The sequence below is a fragment of the Hippopotamus amphibius genome, chromosome 7, assembly GCF_030028045.1.
Source record: "Hippopotamus amphibius kiboko isolate mHipAmp2 chromosome 7, mHipAmp2.hap2, whole genome shotgun sequence".
Lineage (NCBI taxonomy): Eukaryota > Metazoa > Chordata > Mammalia > Artiodactyla > Hippopotamidae > Hippopotamus > Hippopotamus amphibius.
Window position 1 is genome coordinate 5955277 of NC_080192.1, and position 18407 is coordinate 5973683.

At 55.3% G+C, this 18407-nt stretch overlaps 1 protein-coding gene across 2 annotated transcripts in view; it reads left to right on the top strand.

The window, feature by feature from the left end:
- The first annotated feature begins 3724 nt into the window (after nt 1–3724).
- The window catches only part of SCUBE1 (signal peptide, CUB domain and EGF like domain containing 1), a 129885-nt gene continuing 115202 nt past the window's right edge, over nt 3725–18407 (top strand). For both annotated transcript variants that reach the window (XM_057743135.1, XM_057743136.1), the window contains exons 1-2: nt 3725–3812; nt 7448–7579. In XM_057743135.1, the coding sequence (XP_057599118.1) occupies nt 3725–3812; nt 7448–7579 (220 nt within the window). The remainder of the gene's footprint in view (nt 3813–7447; nt 7580–18407) is intronic.

The window sequence follows — 18407 nt, forward strand, 5'->3', positions numbered from 1 at the left end:
TGTGTCTAGAAGGAAGAGAAGAGCTCCCCTCCTTCTCTCCCCTCCGCTGCTCCTCAGACCTCTGCAAGGTGTCACCAGGGGGAGCCAAAGGGACCCGGAGGACAGCAGTCCTGCTGGCCAGCCCAGCTTCCCCATGGGGCACAGAGGATGGCCAGGAGAGGGTGGGCAGCTGGATTCACTCCCCAAGGCCCCATCACATAGCCAAAGAATCTTTATCCACCCCCTGGAATAATAGGAATTCTCAGTTAAGTGATGTCTGTCTTATTTCTTTGTCCATTCACTCAACAATCATTTCTTAGGCCCCAGCTGGGAGCTGTGACACCAGACATGGATCAGCTGTGAGCTCCTTGCTTTGGGAACCCCCAGTCTTGGAAGAGATAAATGTGAAATCCAGGGTGAGCTGGACTCTGATGGGGCAGCCCTGGAGCCTGTCAGAGCTCAGAGGAGCCCTACACCCTGCCTGGGGGCAGGGATGCGCAGAAGAGGGGGCGTGAGCCTTGTAAAGAAGGGCATTAAGGGTGATCCTGGCAGAGGGCGGCACATGGGCAAAGGCTCAGAGGTGTGAAAGCAGGATGTCCGTAAGGCCCTCTTTGCCAGTGGTTGGTCGAGGAGAGGACCACTAGGGACGGCAAAGGGTGCCCCACAAGGTGTTCACAGGTTGTTTGGAAGGTGACAGGGGGCCATAGAATGTTCCCTCCCAAAGTGACTGTCTGATTCATGCCTGGGCCTCCACCCACCCAACTCAGTTTCCAGAAGCTGTGAGATGCCCCTCTCTGGAGTCCAGACAAATGGGATCTCACCACCACCACCACCCCCAGCCCATTCTGCCTGCACAGACACCACAGTCTTCCGTGTCACCATCACCCACGTGCAGCGCTTTACAGTTTGCAAGGTGCTTTGAGGATATCCACTCCTGGGCCCCCACCTTCTCCCTCGGACCTTGCATGTGGTCTTGTCCATCTCGGAAATCTCCTCCTCACGCTTGGTGCCCAACTCTAGGGTCATGTGCCCTGGGAGGCCTCCTTGACCACTCCTGGGACAGAAGTGACCAGCTCTTTCTCTGCCACCTCCTTCAGTGCATACATGGGGGGGCTTATGACTGTGTCTCCTCTCCAGACCCCTCCTCCTCTGCTCCCTGACTCCTCCTGGAAGGAACCACTTTTACTCTGCACGCCTTAGAGGGGCCGGCTGGGCACTGGACTTGGTATGAGTGAGTGAGAACTGCCTCGGGGTTCTGGGGGATCACAGTCTAACAGCAGGCAGATCCCCTGTTACCATCAAGTTTGGGGGGCACCTGGCCAGGGGTGAGGGGCCCCTGATGACTGAACACATTAAAGGGCATTGTTTCTACACCAGAATTCAAAAAGACACATGCACTCCAATGTTCATTGCAGCACTATTTACAACAGCTAGGACATGGAAGCAACCTAAATATCCATCAATAGATGAATGGATAAAAAAGATGTGGTACATATATACAATGGAATATTACTCAGCTATAAAAAGGAATGAAATTGGGACATTTGTAGAGATATGGATGGACCTAGAGATTGTCATACAGAGTGAAGTGAGACAGAAAGAGAAAAACAAATATCGTATATTAACACATATATGCGGACTATAGAAAAATGGTACAAATCAACTGGTTTGCAAGGCAGAAATAGAGACACAGAGAACAAACATATGGACACCAAGTGGGGAAAGTGGGGGTGTTGGGGGGGAATGAATTGGGAGATTGGGATTGCCATATATACATTACTAATAAGAAAAAATATATCAAATTGTACACTTTAAATATATGCAGTTTATTGTATGTCAATCGTATCTCAGTAAAAGTTCTTTAAAAGAGGGCATTGTTTCTAGTCGGTTAGAGCGCCCACTCCAACTCACCTTTTTTGCCTTGTCACCTACCACACAACACAATATGTGGTTCTGAGGGAGATTTCTCCCCGAGAAACCCAAAGTCACACAACTGGGAAGAGGGCAGAATAAAGCCTGATAGCGGGGTCTCCCAAATTAAGCCACCAGCAAGAGCAACCACGCAGAAGGAAATGTCTCGTGTGATGGAGGGTAAGGCTGGCCCTCTCTGGTCCCCAGTGTGGGGAACCCCTTGCTCAGCCACCAGGCCAGTGCCACAAGCTGTTTTTGACATGAAGTCAGATTGGGAGCAAGGGTGGCTGGACACAGATTTAACTTTCCAGGGCTTCGGAGACTGCCTACAGAAGGTTGTATGAGTGTATGTGTGGTCACGCATCTGTGTGAGAGGCTGCATGTCTGAAGTATGTGAATGTGTGTGAGGGTATGTGTCTGGGAGGATGTACATGCGTGTGAGTGTGTGAGAACATGTATGCCTGAGGGTGTGTGTTGGAGGGTGTACGTGAGTGTGTGTGAATGTGTGTGTGTGTTGGGATGCGGGGAGGGAGCTGGTGTGGAGAGGAAAGTTGGGTGTGGACGGGTGCAAGCAGAGTGGACAAAAAGAGGAAAGTCTTGTCTTTCAGTCAGGCTGGAGAGCAGGAGAAGAAAAAAGGAGCTCTTATTGGTGGTTGTCAAGGAGATGAGCCTTGGGGTTTGCTGAACTTTCTTCCCTTAAAGCGTCCTGCCTGGGGCTGAGAAGGCCCATTTATTTCCAGCCTCGCCTCCCTGGCGGGGGGTCTCGGGTGCGAGTCCCAAAGGAGTCAGGTGTAGACTCCAGGCCAGGCCAGAGCAGTTTTTGGGTGGAATGACCTGATGCTTGCTTTTCCGCCCCCAGTCCACCACCCCCGTGGGGTCTGGCCCTCGGAGGCCCCAGGCCTCGCATTCTGCGGGGGAATCAAACTTCGCTGGGTAAGAGGTCAGCCCCAAGGTGGGCTGCGCAGGCCAGGACTGATCCCAGAGCAGACACGGAGTTTTCCAGGCGCCCCTTCCTGTGGCCGTCCTATGACAAACACATTTATAGGCCATTGTCCTTTGGGGCGTGGTAAAGAGTTCATTTGTTTTGAACGTAAATTTTAAAACGATCTTCAGAATTTTTTCCTGTCTGGCTTCTTCGCTGCTGCATTGTCAGTGCTTGGCACACAGTAGGTGCTCAATAAACATGTGCCCGAAGGATGAACGGACGATTCTGCTTTGAGCGGTTTGCGTTTCTTTCACTACAAATGGATGCAGCCGGGCCTTTCTCGACCTCCGAGGGCCGGCTGGCAGGCCTCCACCTCTCCCTTGAGTGAGTGTGTGTGAGTGTGTGTGTGTGTCTGTGTGTGTCTGTGTGTGCGCGCGCGCGCTGCTGGGTGGATGCGTACTGCCCCCAAAGGAGCGGCCACCCTCGACGACAAGGGCTCGGGGGCGGGGAGAGGGGGGCGGTGATCCGGGCACAGAGGGAGCGAGCAGCCTCGGAGCCAGCTCCAGCCCGGCCTAGACCGTGCACCCCGCGGCCGAGCGGTCCGGCCCCTACCCCCCACCTGCCGCCCGCCCCGAGGGGAGGGGGCTCCCCCCGACACCCGCGCCCGCCCCTCCCCCCGTAGGCCGGCGGCCGGCGCCCATTGGCCGGTCGCGCGCCGAGCCCCGCCCCCGACGGCAGCGGGCCAATGAGCGCGCGGCTGTCAGCTCGTCAGCCGCGCCGGCTCGGAGGCTGGGAGCCCGAGCGGTGGCCGCGGAGCCTGCAGCTGCGAGCGCTCGCCCAGCGGCCGGTCGGTGGGGTCCCCGCGCCCCGCACGCCCGCACGCCCGGCCCGGCCCGGCCCGCAGTGAGCATGGGCGCGGCGGCCGTGCGCTGGCACCTGTGGGTGCTGCTCGCCCTGGGCGCGCGCGGGCGGCTGGCGGGGGGCAGCGGGCTCCCAGGTAAGCCCCGACCCGGCGGGCGGCGGGCGCGCGGCGGCGGCGCAGGGTCCCGGGCGGGCCCCCAGCCCCGCGCCGTCGGGAGGGCCGCAGCCCGCGCGGCCCCGCGCCCCGCCCTGCCTCTTTGCAAAGTAACTTCTGGGGCCGGCGCCGGGCGCCCCATCCCCGCAGCCAGGGCGGCGCGGGGCTCCCGGGGCCCGGCGGGGCCGCAGCAGGGGCGGGGTGGGCTGAGGCCCCGGGGATGGGGGGAGCGTGAGGGCGGGAGGAAGAAAGAAAGCGCGAAGACCCGCCGAGGGCTCCCCCCACCCCCCGCCCCGCCGCCTCCCGCGCACCGCCCGAAGGCGGGAGGGAGTGGGGGACCCCGGAGCCAGACGGGCGCTCCCCCAGGGGAGAAGGGGGCGCGGGCGGAAGGAGGCCCGGAGGGGAGACCCGGAGGAGGTGGGCAAGGGAAAAAGGACGGACCCGGAGAGACAGAGAAGGGGGCCGTGGTAGATGGAGAGACAGACGGACAGAAAAGGAGGCACACAAAAGGACACAGGGAAAAAAAACCTGTGTAAAGACCAGAGTAAAGACCAGAAAGACTGAAGAGGGAAGGGAGGAAGCCCAAGGGAGAAAGAAGGAGGCAAATGGGCAGCAAGAAGGAAAAAGGTCAAAAGACCGAGGTGTGAGGACAAGACTAAGGGATGGGAAGGAAGCGGGAGAGGTGCAGGCAGAGGGGCACCAGGGGAAGAGAGGGGAGGACTGGGAGAGGGAGGCGGGAAGGAGAGAAGGCTGGAGACGGCCAGAGAGCGGTGGACAGATGGACAGATGGGAGGCGGAGGACTGAGGGACAGACACAGATGAAAGGAGATGGATGGGAACCGGAGGGAGGGGAGCCCAAACGTCAGACATGGTGAGGGGGTCCAGGAGAGAGACACTGAAGGAGGGAACCGGTGTCGAGTGTCGAGCAGAGCATCGAGCATCAGGCATCGGGCATGTTGGGGGCAGGCAGCAGAAGCAGGGTGGGGCGGCTCCGCATGGATCTCACGGGGACCCCGGGCACTCCACCCCTCCCCCCTGCTCTCTAGGGTATCTGGAAGGGGCTGTCCCACAAAGCTGAAGACACATTCTCTCCTCCCACCTCAGACCCTGTCCCTCAGAGGAGCTCCCTTGCTTTCTCTCCCTGGAGGGGAGAGACCCTGCTGCGCTCTCCCTGGCTTCCCTGAGCAACCCTGGCTGCTACGCTACGCGGGCTCCCTGAGGTCTGTGTTTGGCGGCAGGAAGTCTATTCCTGGGAGTTACACCCTGAGTGAGGACGCCTGGCCATTTAAACTATTCCACAATTGGAGCCGAGCTCTTTCCGGTGCCCCCAAGGGAAGCCGGGCCCCACTGCCACACTCCCACGTGTCTGTGGGTGTCTCTCCTGGGCTTTGAGGTCCTTCAGCCCTGTTTGATTGTTCCTGCATGCGCCCGTCTCCCTCTCTCTGTCTCTCCACTGTCTGTCTGCATGCCCCAGCCCCAGCCCCACCCCATGGAAGTCTTGTGCTATGAAACAACTAACGTCAAAGCCTGTGATGGGAGGGCTGCGCTGGGCTGCCAAGGCCAGGACTGTGGCCAGGGAACCTGCAAGAACTCACGGCCTGTGTTTCCTCTCCCTCTCTCCTTGAACTTACCTACCCTCTCCCCAGCCCCCACCTAAAGACATGTTTAAAAGGTATGTTGGGAGGTGCCCCACTGCCCCTTGGCTAACATCCCTCCATGTCCATCCCATGAAGATGCCTACCTCGGTGTGAGATTGGGGGCACACCAGAGCCCCAGGCAGTTTCCCTCCCTCATTCCCGAGCACTGACCCTTGGGAAGTGAGAAGAGCTCTATCTGTGGCCCATTGCCCCTGCGGGTCCTGTCTCATAAGTGGCCCCAGTCCTCTCCCCTGGAAGGGTGCAGATGGGCCCTCTCTGGTGTCCGGCTTCCTGCCCTTGGGGCTGTGCCACCCCTCTAGGGGTTCCCTCTGTGGTCACTTCTCCAGAGGGGGATGTTCTGCTGGGCTGATGCTCCTACTGGCCCCTGGCCACCTGACGGCCGGCTCTGGTCTTCTACACTGACTGCCTCCTGGCCCCTGTTCCACCTTCCTTTGGGCAGCTCTAGAGGATGGGCTGCTGACCTGAGCAGATACAGCCACCCTGAGAAGGGATGCCACCTGCTCTGTGTGTGTGTGTGTGTGTGTGTGTGTGTGCACACACGCGCGAGTGCAGGGAGGTGATTCTGTTGTGTTTCCTTTTGATGCCGCTCTTCCCTTAGGGGCAGGCTGGAGCCTTGGGGACTAGGACAAAGGACGAAGAGTCCTGGGAGGAGTGGTTCTCTTTCTGAGGCCCTCCATGCAGATTTAGAACTCAGGTGCCAGTCAGGGGAGTAATTCAGACTGGACACTCTTGAGGGTGAGGCCAGAGGCATGAAGAGAGGACATTCCAGGACTTCCCCAGGCTTGCCCCTGGGTGACTGCCCTTGGGGTGGCTACTGAGAGTTCCTTGTGCTCCTCTCTGGGTCCTTCTGTCTGTCTGTCATCCATCTGTATTCTGTTCATAGCTGGCTGGAAGCAGCAGGGCATGTAGGAAAGTTCTGGACCTGCTAATCCTGAGTCAGAGCCCAGTCTCTGCTCCTAATGAGCCCCTGACCTTCAGCAGACTTCTCTGGGCCTCAGTTTCCTCATTTGTGACCTGAGGAATGAACCTAGAGTATAGCTAAGGTTCTTCTGGCTCTGCTATCCTGTGCTCTGAGGGTCCTCTCCCTGTGTGAGCTGTGGGGGGGGCGGGGGACGGGACGGGGGAGGGAGGGTGTATACACAGATACACAGAATCTGTTTTACATCATTTGCCCGCCAGCTGTTTCAGAGTGAAGGTGTGTATGGGTGTGTTGAGGGCGGAGGTGGGGAGCGCCAGGGGCCCTCCCCACCTAAAATTAACTTGACTTTGGAAGCTGGAGTATGAGAACCAGGTTGGAACCTAGATTTCCGAGGTGGGGAGGAGAGAGGACGGGGAGATCGGACACAGCCTTGAGCCACGTTAGGCCAATTGAGGCTATGGGTCCACCGCTGGGACTCTTGGGTCTGGTGACGTGGAGGCCAGGTGAGGAATCCTTTACTTCCACAGCCTAGGAGCTGGGTGGGGCCCGTGTGCAGATCTCCTGCGTGGGCTGCCTCTGCTCACTGCGCCATGCTAGCCTCTGTTTCCCCACCTGTAACCCAAAGGGGATGGACTTAAATCCCCCCAAGGACCCTGCTGGCTCTAAATTCTAGAATAGGGAGAGTGGAGGAGGAATGGAGCGAGGCTTGTGGGGAGAGCAAGACATACAGAGAGAGGCTTTTCCTCGCTGTGTTCCTAAACCTCCGTTTTCTCATCTTTTGTGGAACTAATAGCTCTACTTACTGGAACTGTTGTGAAAATAAATAAGACCCGGCATTTTGGTAACGTTGCGCCTGGCACAGGGTAGCCACCCTAAAGATGCTCCCAGTCACCGCCTGTCACACCAGGTGGCCCTGTGACGGCTGTTACTGTTAATTACCGTGGTGATCAGTGGGAGGGCGGGAGGCAGGAGGAACTCCCTGCCCCGCACTAGCTGCCCGCTTCCCGGGCCACACCTCACTGGTCGCTCCCCCCCAACAGGGGCCGTCGACGTGGACGAGTGCTCGGAGGGCACGGACGACTGCCACATCGATGCCATCTGCCAGAACACGCCCAAGTCATACAAATGCCTCTGCAAGCCAGGCTACAAGGGGGAAGGCAGGCAGTGTGAAGGTGAGCCCACCCCTCCTGCCAGACCCGCCGGCCGCCTCTGTCAGCCTTGGGAGGGAGGCTGTGGGCTTCCCGGGCACCTGCGCGGCTTCCTTGGAGGGTGGTATTTGGAGCCATGGGGCGTTTAACTCTCCCTGGGTTTGAAACTTTTGGGATTTTTTAAAAGAAACTGAGGTGGAGCATGGAATGATACCTTTGTCCATCTCTCCCTGACTGGATGTGTGTGGGGTGAAGGCCTGCGGTGACCCCCGCGCCAAGGTCCCTAGCTTCAAATCCGAAGCTAGCCTGTGTAGCTTCCCCAGGGGAGTCGCACAGTAGCTGCCACAGCATCTGTGGGGGTGGCTCAGGTCTCCCGTCTCGAGGACAAAAGCTTGGGCAGAACCTGGTGGATGTGTGCTCTCCGTCTGTCTGTCCAGCCTTCCTTCCCTGCACCTGGGGTGCTGGTTTGACTGTGCGGCCCTAGAAACCTCCTCCCTGGCAGGCTGAAAATCGGACAGAAGGGCAGCCTTAGCTGTCTTTGGAGCCAGGACTTTCCAAGCTGGACAGAACTTTTGGGAACATTTGTCCAGGAGGCTCTGTGTGGTCATTCTGCTTCCGTGGGTCTGGGGCAAGGCCCAAACCAGGGGGCTGGAGGCAGCTCTCTCCATGACCAATGTGCACCCCTAGATGGGAATCAGGATCCAAATCTTCCCTGTCTGCCCCCACTTCACAGATGAGGAAAATTGAGGCTCAGATTGGAGAAGCCTCTTCTGCAAGGTGCCCATGTTTCACAGTGGCATGGCCAGTACTCAAAGCCAGGTCTCTTAATTCCCACCCAAGTCTCTCTAGCATCTTTGTATCTTCCCCCTGAGTCCTGGCAGCTTCCTTTTTCAAAGTGTGAGATTCACGGTAGGAAAATGGCACCTGAGAACAAGGTGGGTGCCTGTTCCTTCTGTATAAGGCTTTGTAGGAGCTGGGTTTTGTAGGAGACGCAGCTCTGCCTCCTTGGGATGCTGACATTGTTTCCCCGTCTCATTTGTTGGGCATCCGCTTAAGGCTGAGTGCTGGACAGATGACGCTGTCCTGGATGGTGCCTGGTTTGGCCACATCCCTGGCCTTGCTTGGGCTCAGAAGCTGGAGTGGGTAGCTGGCGCCTACCCCTGGACCTCTGGAAGGAGGCCAGGCTGGAGGCAGATAGAGCGGGCGGCTGCTGGCAAGTCCTGGACGTTAGCTTGGTGATTCCAACTGACACACATGAGGCTCTGTGCAACCGTTTTCTGAACTTCTGCTCTGCCCTCCGGCCAGGGAGGGCCCAGGGTGAGCCCCATCTCTGCCAGTTTAAGCCACTGACCCAGCCTTGTCCTCCTCCAGCCAGCTCCTCAGGTCCCCTCCTGCTGTTCCCTGCCCAGGACACCAGACTTTGTGTCCTACCTGTTGCCCGGAAGTCCTACAGAGTCCAGCTCTAGCTTTCCACTCTGCTTGAGCCCAGGTTGGGAGTCACACTCACTGGCCCTGGGGGCCTGATGTCCTCCGTATACGAATGAAAAAGAATGAAGCTTGTGAATGTGCTTCAGGAACTGCCAGGGGCCCTGTCCCTCCAGCCTGGCTCCGGCCTCTGCCCTCACCTCCTGAAGCACGGAAGCCCCTGTGCCCTGGCCACACGTATCAACACCAGGTCAGACCGTGTTTCTGAGACCCAGCTCAGGTTTTCCCCCTTCTTGGAGCTCCTTTCCCTCCCTTTATGTCCTGGCTAATTCTTATTCACTCTTCAGGGCATCCTGGAGATTGAATGACATGCACTGTAGCATCCGGGGCCCCGCCAGCCTCTGTGCCTGGCTCCACAGGCACTCAGTATACAGTACATGCTCAGTATACAGGGGATGGTACCAGTACCTGCATTGTCTCCGTCATCATCATCTTTTCTCACCACCTCTCACAGTGGTTTTAGGCTCAAATGACATCATGACTGGTGAAGACCTTTGAAAATCGCTCCCTGCTGTATACCTCAGAGGTGATAGTTATGGTACAATCTGGTCCCTCCCCTAAAAGAGCTTCAAGTCTAGCTGGGCTGATGGGCTGAAGTTATGTATCAGTGGAAATTCTGAATGAACAGGTGAGGATCATACAGGTGGTAAACCGGCAGCTGTTGAGCTGCCGTGTGAACAGTTTGGAGAGTAACTGTTAGGAGCCGAGAGGAGGGGGCCATTTGGCCACTTGCTCCCTAAGCTCCCTGTGAGTGAGCACTGCTGCGGGGACTGGGGACCTGAGTGGACACTGCCCCACTTGCACTGAGGTTTTCTCATCCCTGGGGACCCACCTACAGTCATCAGTCAGAACTGATGGAGCCTGCTGGAGCGTTCACCCGTGGGCCATCAGAGCCCCCTGGCTTCCCCAGGAGGACCTTGCAGAGACTTCTGGAGGCTATGGAATCTGGGGGGCTCGCAGGCCCTGTGCAGTGGTGGCCTAAAGGGCCTTGGAGATCATCCAGGTGTTTACTTCCTGGTTCACAGGTGGGGAAATGGAGGCCTGAGAAGGCAGGGGTCTTGCCTGAGTTGGGACTAGAGCCCGAATTTGGTGGGCCCGTTTCTCCCCGCTGCGTTTGTGCACGCGGTTATTGCTGTCTGTGGTTCTCTGTTCTGAGAAGAGAGGATGAACGGTCAATATTCAGTTGACCCTTTAGTGGTTAAAGCATGGACCTTGGAGCCAGACTGCTTGGGTTTAAATCCTGCCTGTGTAGCCAGGACAAGTTACTTGACCTCCGTTTGTTGAAGGTGGTGTGAGAATTAAATGAATCAGTGTACATAAAGCATGTGAACAGAGCCTGGCACATAGGACACGCTGTATCAGCATCAGCTGCTGTTACTGTGGTGATGATGGTGGTGGTGATGGTACAGGTGGGGATGCTGACGGTGGTGACGCCGACGGTGGTGACCTTGATGATGAAGATGAGGATGTTGATGACATCGGTGGTCATCATGTTGTCCAGTATACGAGAAGGGGTGAAGCTTTGTCTTCCCAACAACTCCTAGGAACTAAAATAGCTGGGAAACGTGGTGTACGGGTTCGCTGACTGTTCAGATAAACCACATGCCGGTATCCATACCCCGATAGAGACGTGCAGATGTGCGTGCCGTTCGCCGATGACCAGTTACCAAGAACGGGCAGTAAAAGATATGAGTGACAGAAGGCTTTCCTTCATTCCACTAAACCTACCCCAGGGACGGCAAATAGTAAGCTGCCACCTTCTCCCACAGCAGACATTGGTAATCAATCCCTGGACCCTCCAGACAGCCATTTCTACTTTTGATGAACCCTACTTTCCCTTCCTGGGCCCCTTTATCTGCAGGTCCTACGTTGGTGTGGGGTTTTGCAGAGGCTGGGGTCGGAGTTTTGGGCGAAATGAATTGCCTTGTCCTAGAGATCTGATAGACTTTGCTGTTTACCGTGCTAAACACAGAGGATAGATTCTCAGCAAAGCAGGTCCAGAGAATGTGGCTCCCACACTCTCCCCAGCTCTCCCCAGGAAGGAGTCAGTCTTTGGCCCCACCATGTGGGGCTGCCTGAGCCTCTTACACCCTTCACTGTGTTGCCTTGAAGCACCTGCAGCTTGAGGAAAACCCTTTAGCAAACCTGGCACCTGAAGCAGCTGGACCCCCATTCTGGGGACGGTCTCTCACACACCGTCAGGTCGCCTTGCCGTGTGGCCAGTGCACGGGTGATGATGACGGGGCTTCCACCCGTGCAGCCACTGTGTGTCCGGGGAGCAACCTGGGGCCATATGTGGTTGGCTTAACGCTGGCAGGTGGCTTGCTGTAGCCAGAGTGAGGTTTCTCAGACAGCTGGGAAAGACTCTGAGCAGAGCTGAGGATACATCAGTGTTTTCTTGATGATTTGCATCTCGACAGTATCTGAAGTCACCTGAGGTAAACTCAAGGGTGTGCAGAGTGAGCTTTAAAGGGCCTCCAGGGCAGCCCCTGTGTTTTACAAATGACCACCTCTCTTTGTTGCCCTCCCCAGACCCACACAACCTCTGTTTAGCCCATGTCACACTGCGTTGATGTTTTCCATGTCTCCTCCTGGAATGTGGGCTCCTCGAGGGCAGGGTCTGTGGCCTGTTCAGCTCTGATCCCTAGCACCCAGCAGCAGGCCTGGTACAGGCTTAGAGGGCATCTGCTGGGTGAAAGGGTGTATGCATGAGTCCCAGCAGTCACCTCCTCCAGGAAGCCTTCCCTGCTGCCCCAAACAGGTCAGCTGCCACCTGTGAGCATCCCTCCTGCAGTGCTCCTGTCACACTGGATTGTGATGACCTGTGCGACTCAGGGTTGCGCCCAGAGCTGGTGTCGGTGGACAGTGAATGACCATTATCAGTCTCTGGGGTATCAGGAAAGGCCTCCCAGAGCCACTCAAGCTTTGAAGGTTTTATGGATGACGAAGCTGAGGTCTGAGAGGGGAAGGGACTAGTCTAAGGATATCTGGTAGGGGCCAGTGGCAGAATCAGGTTGAGGAAATTGGGCCCAGGGAGGTCCGTCTCTAGCCAGGTCACCCAGGTGAGAGGCAGCGGGGCCTGGATTCCAGCCCCCGTCAGCCAAGGGGTCCCATAACGCAGTGGGAGGAGTTCCTTAGCTACGGAGTGTTAGAGGGGGGTGTGGAGACCCTTTCACACCTCCCCTTGCTGCCATCAGCTCATCCGAGTCAGGCCCTGGGAGCCCCAACATCTGGGAGATACCTCTCAGCTAACCACTTTGCACCACTGTCATTCTCTAACCTTTCCTCCCTAACCCTAACCCTAGCCCTAAGCCTAATCACTGTCCTCGTGTAGTTCCGCAAACTTGCCAGCTCCTTCCTACCACAGGACCTTTGTACATTCTATTTCCCCATCCCTCTTCATTTAGCTAAGCTGCTGCATCCCCCCTCACCAGGCGCCTTTTGCATGGCCCTTTAGGGAGCTGCCAGGGTCAGCCCTGCACTGGCCTCCTGGTCTGAATTAGTTGGGCCTGTTTGTACTCTTTCTGCCAAGGGGGCAGGCTGGGGGTGAGGAGGGGGCATTTCATCCCCTTTAAATGCTTCAACTCATTTAACCTTAATTGCTTTGTTTTCGTAGACATTTGCTAAGGAAAAGGACCAAATTATAGCTTGAATTGGGTCTTACTGATCTTAATTAAAAGCTCTCGTTTATAATCAGGACCAGGCCCCAAACGTGGAGCAAACCACCCTCAAATGCCTTGTTTAAATAACTAATACCCTCTTGATAATCACTGTTTAGTCTGAACCAGCAGTGCACATCACCCCTTCTATGTGTACTTAATTTTTTAGACCATTTATTCAAGTGGTTTATTCCACTTGCAAGTTCCAACTCGGGCCTTTTCCAAAATGTTATAATTAAAACTCTTGGGGGAAATAACTTTTTTGTTTTGGCCACAGTATATCAAATATATTACTATTTTCCTTTTTTTGTGAAAAGGAAAAAAATGACAACCTTATGGGCATCAGAGATCACAAAATTAGCATGTATATAGTGAAGGTAAAGAGTTACTTCCTGAATTTTATATCCCCAGGGTCTACTTGTCAGTCACTGAAGTTAGCTAGATTACAGGGCTTGCTGTTAAGTGTTTTAACAAAACTCCTAATAACAGACCCAGTGATACATTTAGTTTAACATCAGAAAAAAAAAACAAAAACTTAAGACCACTTGGCCTTCTGCGGGAAGGATGTCTATGACCTTATTAAGTCATTTTCACCGTCATTATTACACACTTTGTTGAAACTCCAGATAAAATTCTGCTTTGGGGGAGGCCAGGAAAGGCAGTAGGAGGTGGGCTGGGAGGGGGGGAGGAGGGGAAATTCTTCTTTAAGTCTTAAAACGTGCAATTATGCATGCTAACGTGTGCCCTGCTGAAGATGAAAGCGCTCAAGTCCAGCAGACCAGCGGGCAGGAAGAAATTGGATGTGACTTAAAATTCCAAGTTGCTGTCAGCTAGCAATTAGGCAGCGGTGCTTGCAGCTGGTCCCAGATCTGCTGCAGAGTTCAGGCTTCTTGGAGGCCATGTCCATTTTTGGAAGGGAAAACTAAAAGCTCACATCGTTGGCATTTAAGCACTGGAGGCGTTGTGCCTCCCTGAGCCTCAGTTTGCCCGCGTGTAAAATGTGTCGGCTGGACGCGATTCAGTGTAGTATCAAGAATGTTCACTGAGCACCTACTCTGTGCCAAGCTTGGAGTTGGGCCAAGACGTGTTTTCTTGACCTCCCTGGTTAGGGGAGAGACAGATTGGGAAAGACGTGATCATAGCAGGGCGTGGAAAGTGCAGCGATGGAAATGCAGACCAGACTCAGTGGGGTGAGGATGCACGCGCACGAGAGAGAGAGAGAGAGAGAGAGAGAGAGAGAGAGAGAGAGAAAGACAGAGAGACAGAGAGAGAAAGAGAAAGAGAGAGAGAGAGAATCGCTGCCCAGGGAGGGGGGCGTTTGAGAGGGCTCCCTGGAGAGGGAGCTAAGTTAGGAAAGCAGAGTGGGTCTCAGACGTTCCTTCCAGCTCTGTTGGTCCACGGAAGCGTCTGCAGTGAGGATGCAGACGGCTGTTTCTGTCCTTGCAGATGCAGTAGGTCCAACAAGTGATGTCACCTTCCTGAGGCCTGGTTCCTTAGCCATCAAATGGGAGCAGCGGCACCTGCCCCACAGAATGTGCATCTGAGTGGAGGTTGGGGGAGGGAAGAGCTGCCTCGCTGTGCGTGAGAGTGTGTTGAAGACAGCACCAGGGCCTGCACATTGAGCTTTCTTTTTTCTCTAAATCCCTGTTTCTCCCAGGGTTAGAGGGCCTCTGCCCCCACCCCCATGCCCCTGTCTCCAAGCTCCCCAGGCGGCAGGCCTCTCTCAGCCTCTTCCTCCAGGCCCTCTAGCCTCTTCTTGGCCGCTTCTTATTACAGTGGCTGTATTTGTTTTTCCATCGGAGGAATGCTAACCAGAAAAAACCATTATTTCTAAGAAAATAAACCACGAGCCTGTTGGCCTTTGAATGCTACTGAAGTGGATGGCGGCCTTCCCCAAAGGCCTTGAGACAAAGAGGGCCAGAGGGCTTGTGTGTGCAGGCAAGGTCAGGGGGTCTCGGAGGGTGCTTGGAGGGGGTCCTCCAGATGGGCGAGGGCTGCAGCCCCTGGGAGGAGAGAGTGTAAAACCCCAGCTGGCCGGCTTGGACTTCTGGCCTGTTAATAACAGCGGCTGCTGTGGCTCAGCCCTGCTCCCTCTGTGCACTCCGAGATGCATCCTCTCTCCCAGAGCCACCCCGCCTGTATCCGGGCCTCCTGCCCCTTGAGTCAAGGGGAGCAGAGCTGGGTGTAGGTCCGTGGAGACCTGGGTGCCAGCCTTTGTGACCTTGGGCAGGTCTGTGGACCTCTTGGGCCTTAGTGTGCTGACTGCAAAGTTCAGGGCTGGGGCCAGGAGATCCCAGGCCGCTTCGGACCCCTGTAACAGGCAGCTCTGTCTTCGGGGTGCTCCTTGCCACGGTGGCACCCAGCACAGGCTCAGTCTGTGGGGGTTCCGGCTGGACTGTGAGCCGCCTGTCCCCTCCCACTGACAGCCCCACAGGCAAGCCTGACCTGGCCGGAGCGCTGGCGGGCCAGGCTGTCCTCGCATGAGATGTTCACCTGTGTCTGGGTCCTTCTTCCTCTCTAGGCTGGCAGCTCCTTGTGGCCAGGGTCTGGGCTGAGGGTGAGGGGCCAGGATGGGGGAGGTGCTGGTATAGGAGGGAAGAAGTCAGGGAGGTGGCTTGATCCTCAGTGAGGACCATGGGCCCTGGCTCCTTATTCACTGAGCTGTGGGGAGTTCTCCAGGTGATTGTGTCAAGGTTAGGATGGTGGAGTCTGGAACTAGTCTGCCTGGCTTCCAGTTTTGGCTTTGCCACTTACTAGCTGGGCGATCTTGCACAAGTCAATTAAGCTGTCTGAGCCTCCGTTTCTCTTTCTGTGATGAGGGAAGTTAAGCCCTTCCTACTTGGCCTATAGTAAGGGTTAAGCCACCTGCCATTAGAAGGTCACGGTGGGGAGGCTGTCCCTGCCGTTACTGTCATGACTATTAGAGAGAAACTCCACTGGGGATTTGGAGAGAAAGAGAATGACATCAAACTGCACCAGGCCAGCTCAGGCCCTGCTGCTGCTGGCGCCCAGAGGGCAGCCTGGGAGGTGAGGGGAAGACGCCTGAGCTGGGCGTCTTGGGTTCAAGTTGCTGTCAGCCCCGACCTGCTGAGAAGGTGAGCTCCTCCGTTCCCCGCTCTGGGCTCGGTTACCCCTTTATCAAATCCAGGGGCACATCAGAGTTGCTCTAGGACCCCAGCTTACCCGTTCCGAGTGGGGGCTCAGGCTTTCGGGCAACTGTGTTTCTGATTATCCTCCTGTTGAGTTCACAGGGGGTTGGACCCACAGAGCAGCCCCTCAGAGCCTGCAGTCTGGAGGTCCAGGCCTTTCCCCGCTGCCTTTCGCTAAGGGGGTGGGAGAATGGCCATGCCTCTGACTGGCAGGGGAGCGGTGGGAGCCTTAACTCTGGGCTGGCAGCCTCCTGAGGCCCCTTCTCACTTCCATCCTGAACACTCTGATAGGTCAGCTCTCTGTCAACCAGGCTGCTTCAGTATCCAGCGGGCCTGATGTCGGAACCTGGGAACAGCCTGCAATGAAGGGTCCAGGGTGTTTTGGAGGGAGAAAGGGAGTAATCAACTGGTCCTTTGGGTTTGGTAGGCAAGTCCCGCCTGGTACTTGAGAGCCACAGAGCTCACCATGAGCCCGTGCTGGGCAGGTGGCATTTGAGGTTAGTTCAAAGTGAGTATCTGCACCAAGGCAGAGCCCCAGGGACCCGCCAGCACGGTGGATGAGAGCTCCGAGAGCACTGACTTAGAAAAACAGCTTTGTTGAGATATGATCCATGTACCATACAATTCACCCACTTAAATATACTTTAATTTAAAGTATGCAATTCAATGTATACTTTAATTCAACTATACTCTAAGTATACAATTCAATCCCTCTTAGTATATTTACAGACTTGTGTATCCATCACCAAAATCAACTTTAGACCCCTTTCATTGCTCCAAAAAGAAATCCTGTACCCCTTAGCCATCATTCCCCAGTACCCCAGTCTCCAGAAACCACTAATCTGCTTTCTGTCGCAATAGTTTTGGCTTTTCTGGAGACTTCATGTAAGTGGAATCCTACAAAACATGGCCTTTGTGCCCGAGACAGCATCTTCTGAAGTCAAGTGGCCTGGCTCACTTCCTGGCTCCACTTGTATTAGCTGTGTGATCCTGGGCAGGGCAGGTAACACCACTGAGCCTTGGTTTCCCTTGCTGTCAAATAAAGATGTTGGTACCCACTTCTCAGGGTGCTCGTAGCAAAGGGCCTGCATACGGCCTCACACGTCCACAGAGGCTCCAATCGCGATGGCTACTCATTCGTTCCATGCTGAGCAGACTTTTGAGGAGACACTGCTACAGCTGAGCCTGCAGCTGAACAGGACACAGTTCTTGCCCTGAGGAACTCACAGCCTCGAAGCACACACAATTAGCAACTGAAAGGAATGATAGTGTTCCTCCAGGGAGCTGTGGGGCCCAGAGGGTGGGGAGGATCCCTGTCTGTGGGGGATCCGCAAGAGCTTCAGGGCGGGGGTGATGCAGGGGCTCAGTGTGAGAAGGGGTGGGTGTCTGTGAAGGGGAAGGAGCTCCGGGCAGAGGGAACAGCCTGAGCAAAAGCATGGAGGCCCGAAGCCATGTGGGCCACTGGGAGAGGTCAGCCAGCAGCTCAAAGCCCATGGTTACCTTGGATCATGGGTTGGCTGGGGGGAGGACCTTCCCACCCTCTGGCTGAGCCATGGTCATTGTGTGCAGTTAGGAATGAAAAAGTATATAGATTTGTGTTGGTTTTGCATGACCTTTGACCTTTCCCATAATTAACTGCTGGGCCCACTTCTGGCATTGTCTCGGCAGAGGGAAACCTGATCGATGGATGCCAGGGTCTGCCGAGCGCGGGTCTCATTACTCAGTCATTACAAACCCAGAGCTTAACCCTGTGCCACCGGAGGCGGGGGCTTAATCCTTCCTGCTAGGCAGCCCGTGAAACCACCTTCCCGCGAATGTAATTAGCCAACAAACCGGATTAAGATTTATTCACCAATAAGGACTCAACTTCCTAAGCCATACATCTCTCCCAGAATGGTTGCCTGATCTAAGGAGTGCACGGTTTTTCCTAAAGCCCCAGACAAAGGAGAAGACGTGTTAGCGCCCAGCCAGGGAAGTGTTCTTTGTTAGAGCGTTTGGTCTCCACTGTCTGGTAGGAATGTTGAGAAAAATGCCAATTTCAAGGGGAAACGTGAAGATATTTTCAGTAATGATCTCTGAGAGTGGCAAGTAGGGTGCTTTAAAAATCCTCATTTTGAGAACCTTTCCGATCAGTCCTGATTTTTAGGATTAAAATGCCCTAAATAGTATTAAAATGAGAAGAATTTCTGAGTCATTGTAGTAGAATCTCTTAGAATCCAGGCACTGCAGAATAAATGTATATTTTATGGGGCAGCAAGAATCAATTTTGAATTAAATGAAAAAAACCAAACTCGTCCCACTCGAGTCCAAACCAGTGCTGCTGGTGCATGACCGCAGCTGTGGGGTCGTGGCCACATGCTGCCATTTTCATATAGGGAAAGTGGAACTGCGTGACCTTTTAAAATCCCACGGTGAGCAGCTCCCCACGCTGTTTTTCTCTGCTCTGTTGGATGTTGGAAGCTGTTTTCTGTTGGGAATTGAGTTCTCATTAAAAAAAAAAAAAAAAAAGCAAGCTGACAAAGGAGCAGGGACGTTTAGGACGAGCTGTTGGACTTCTCT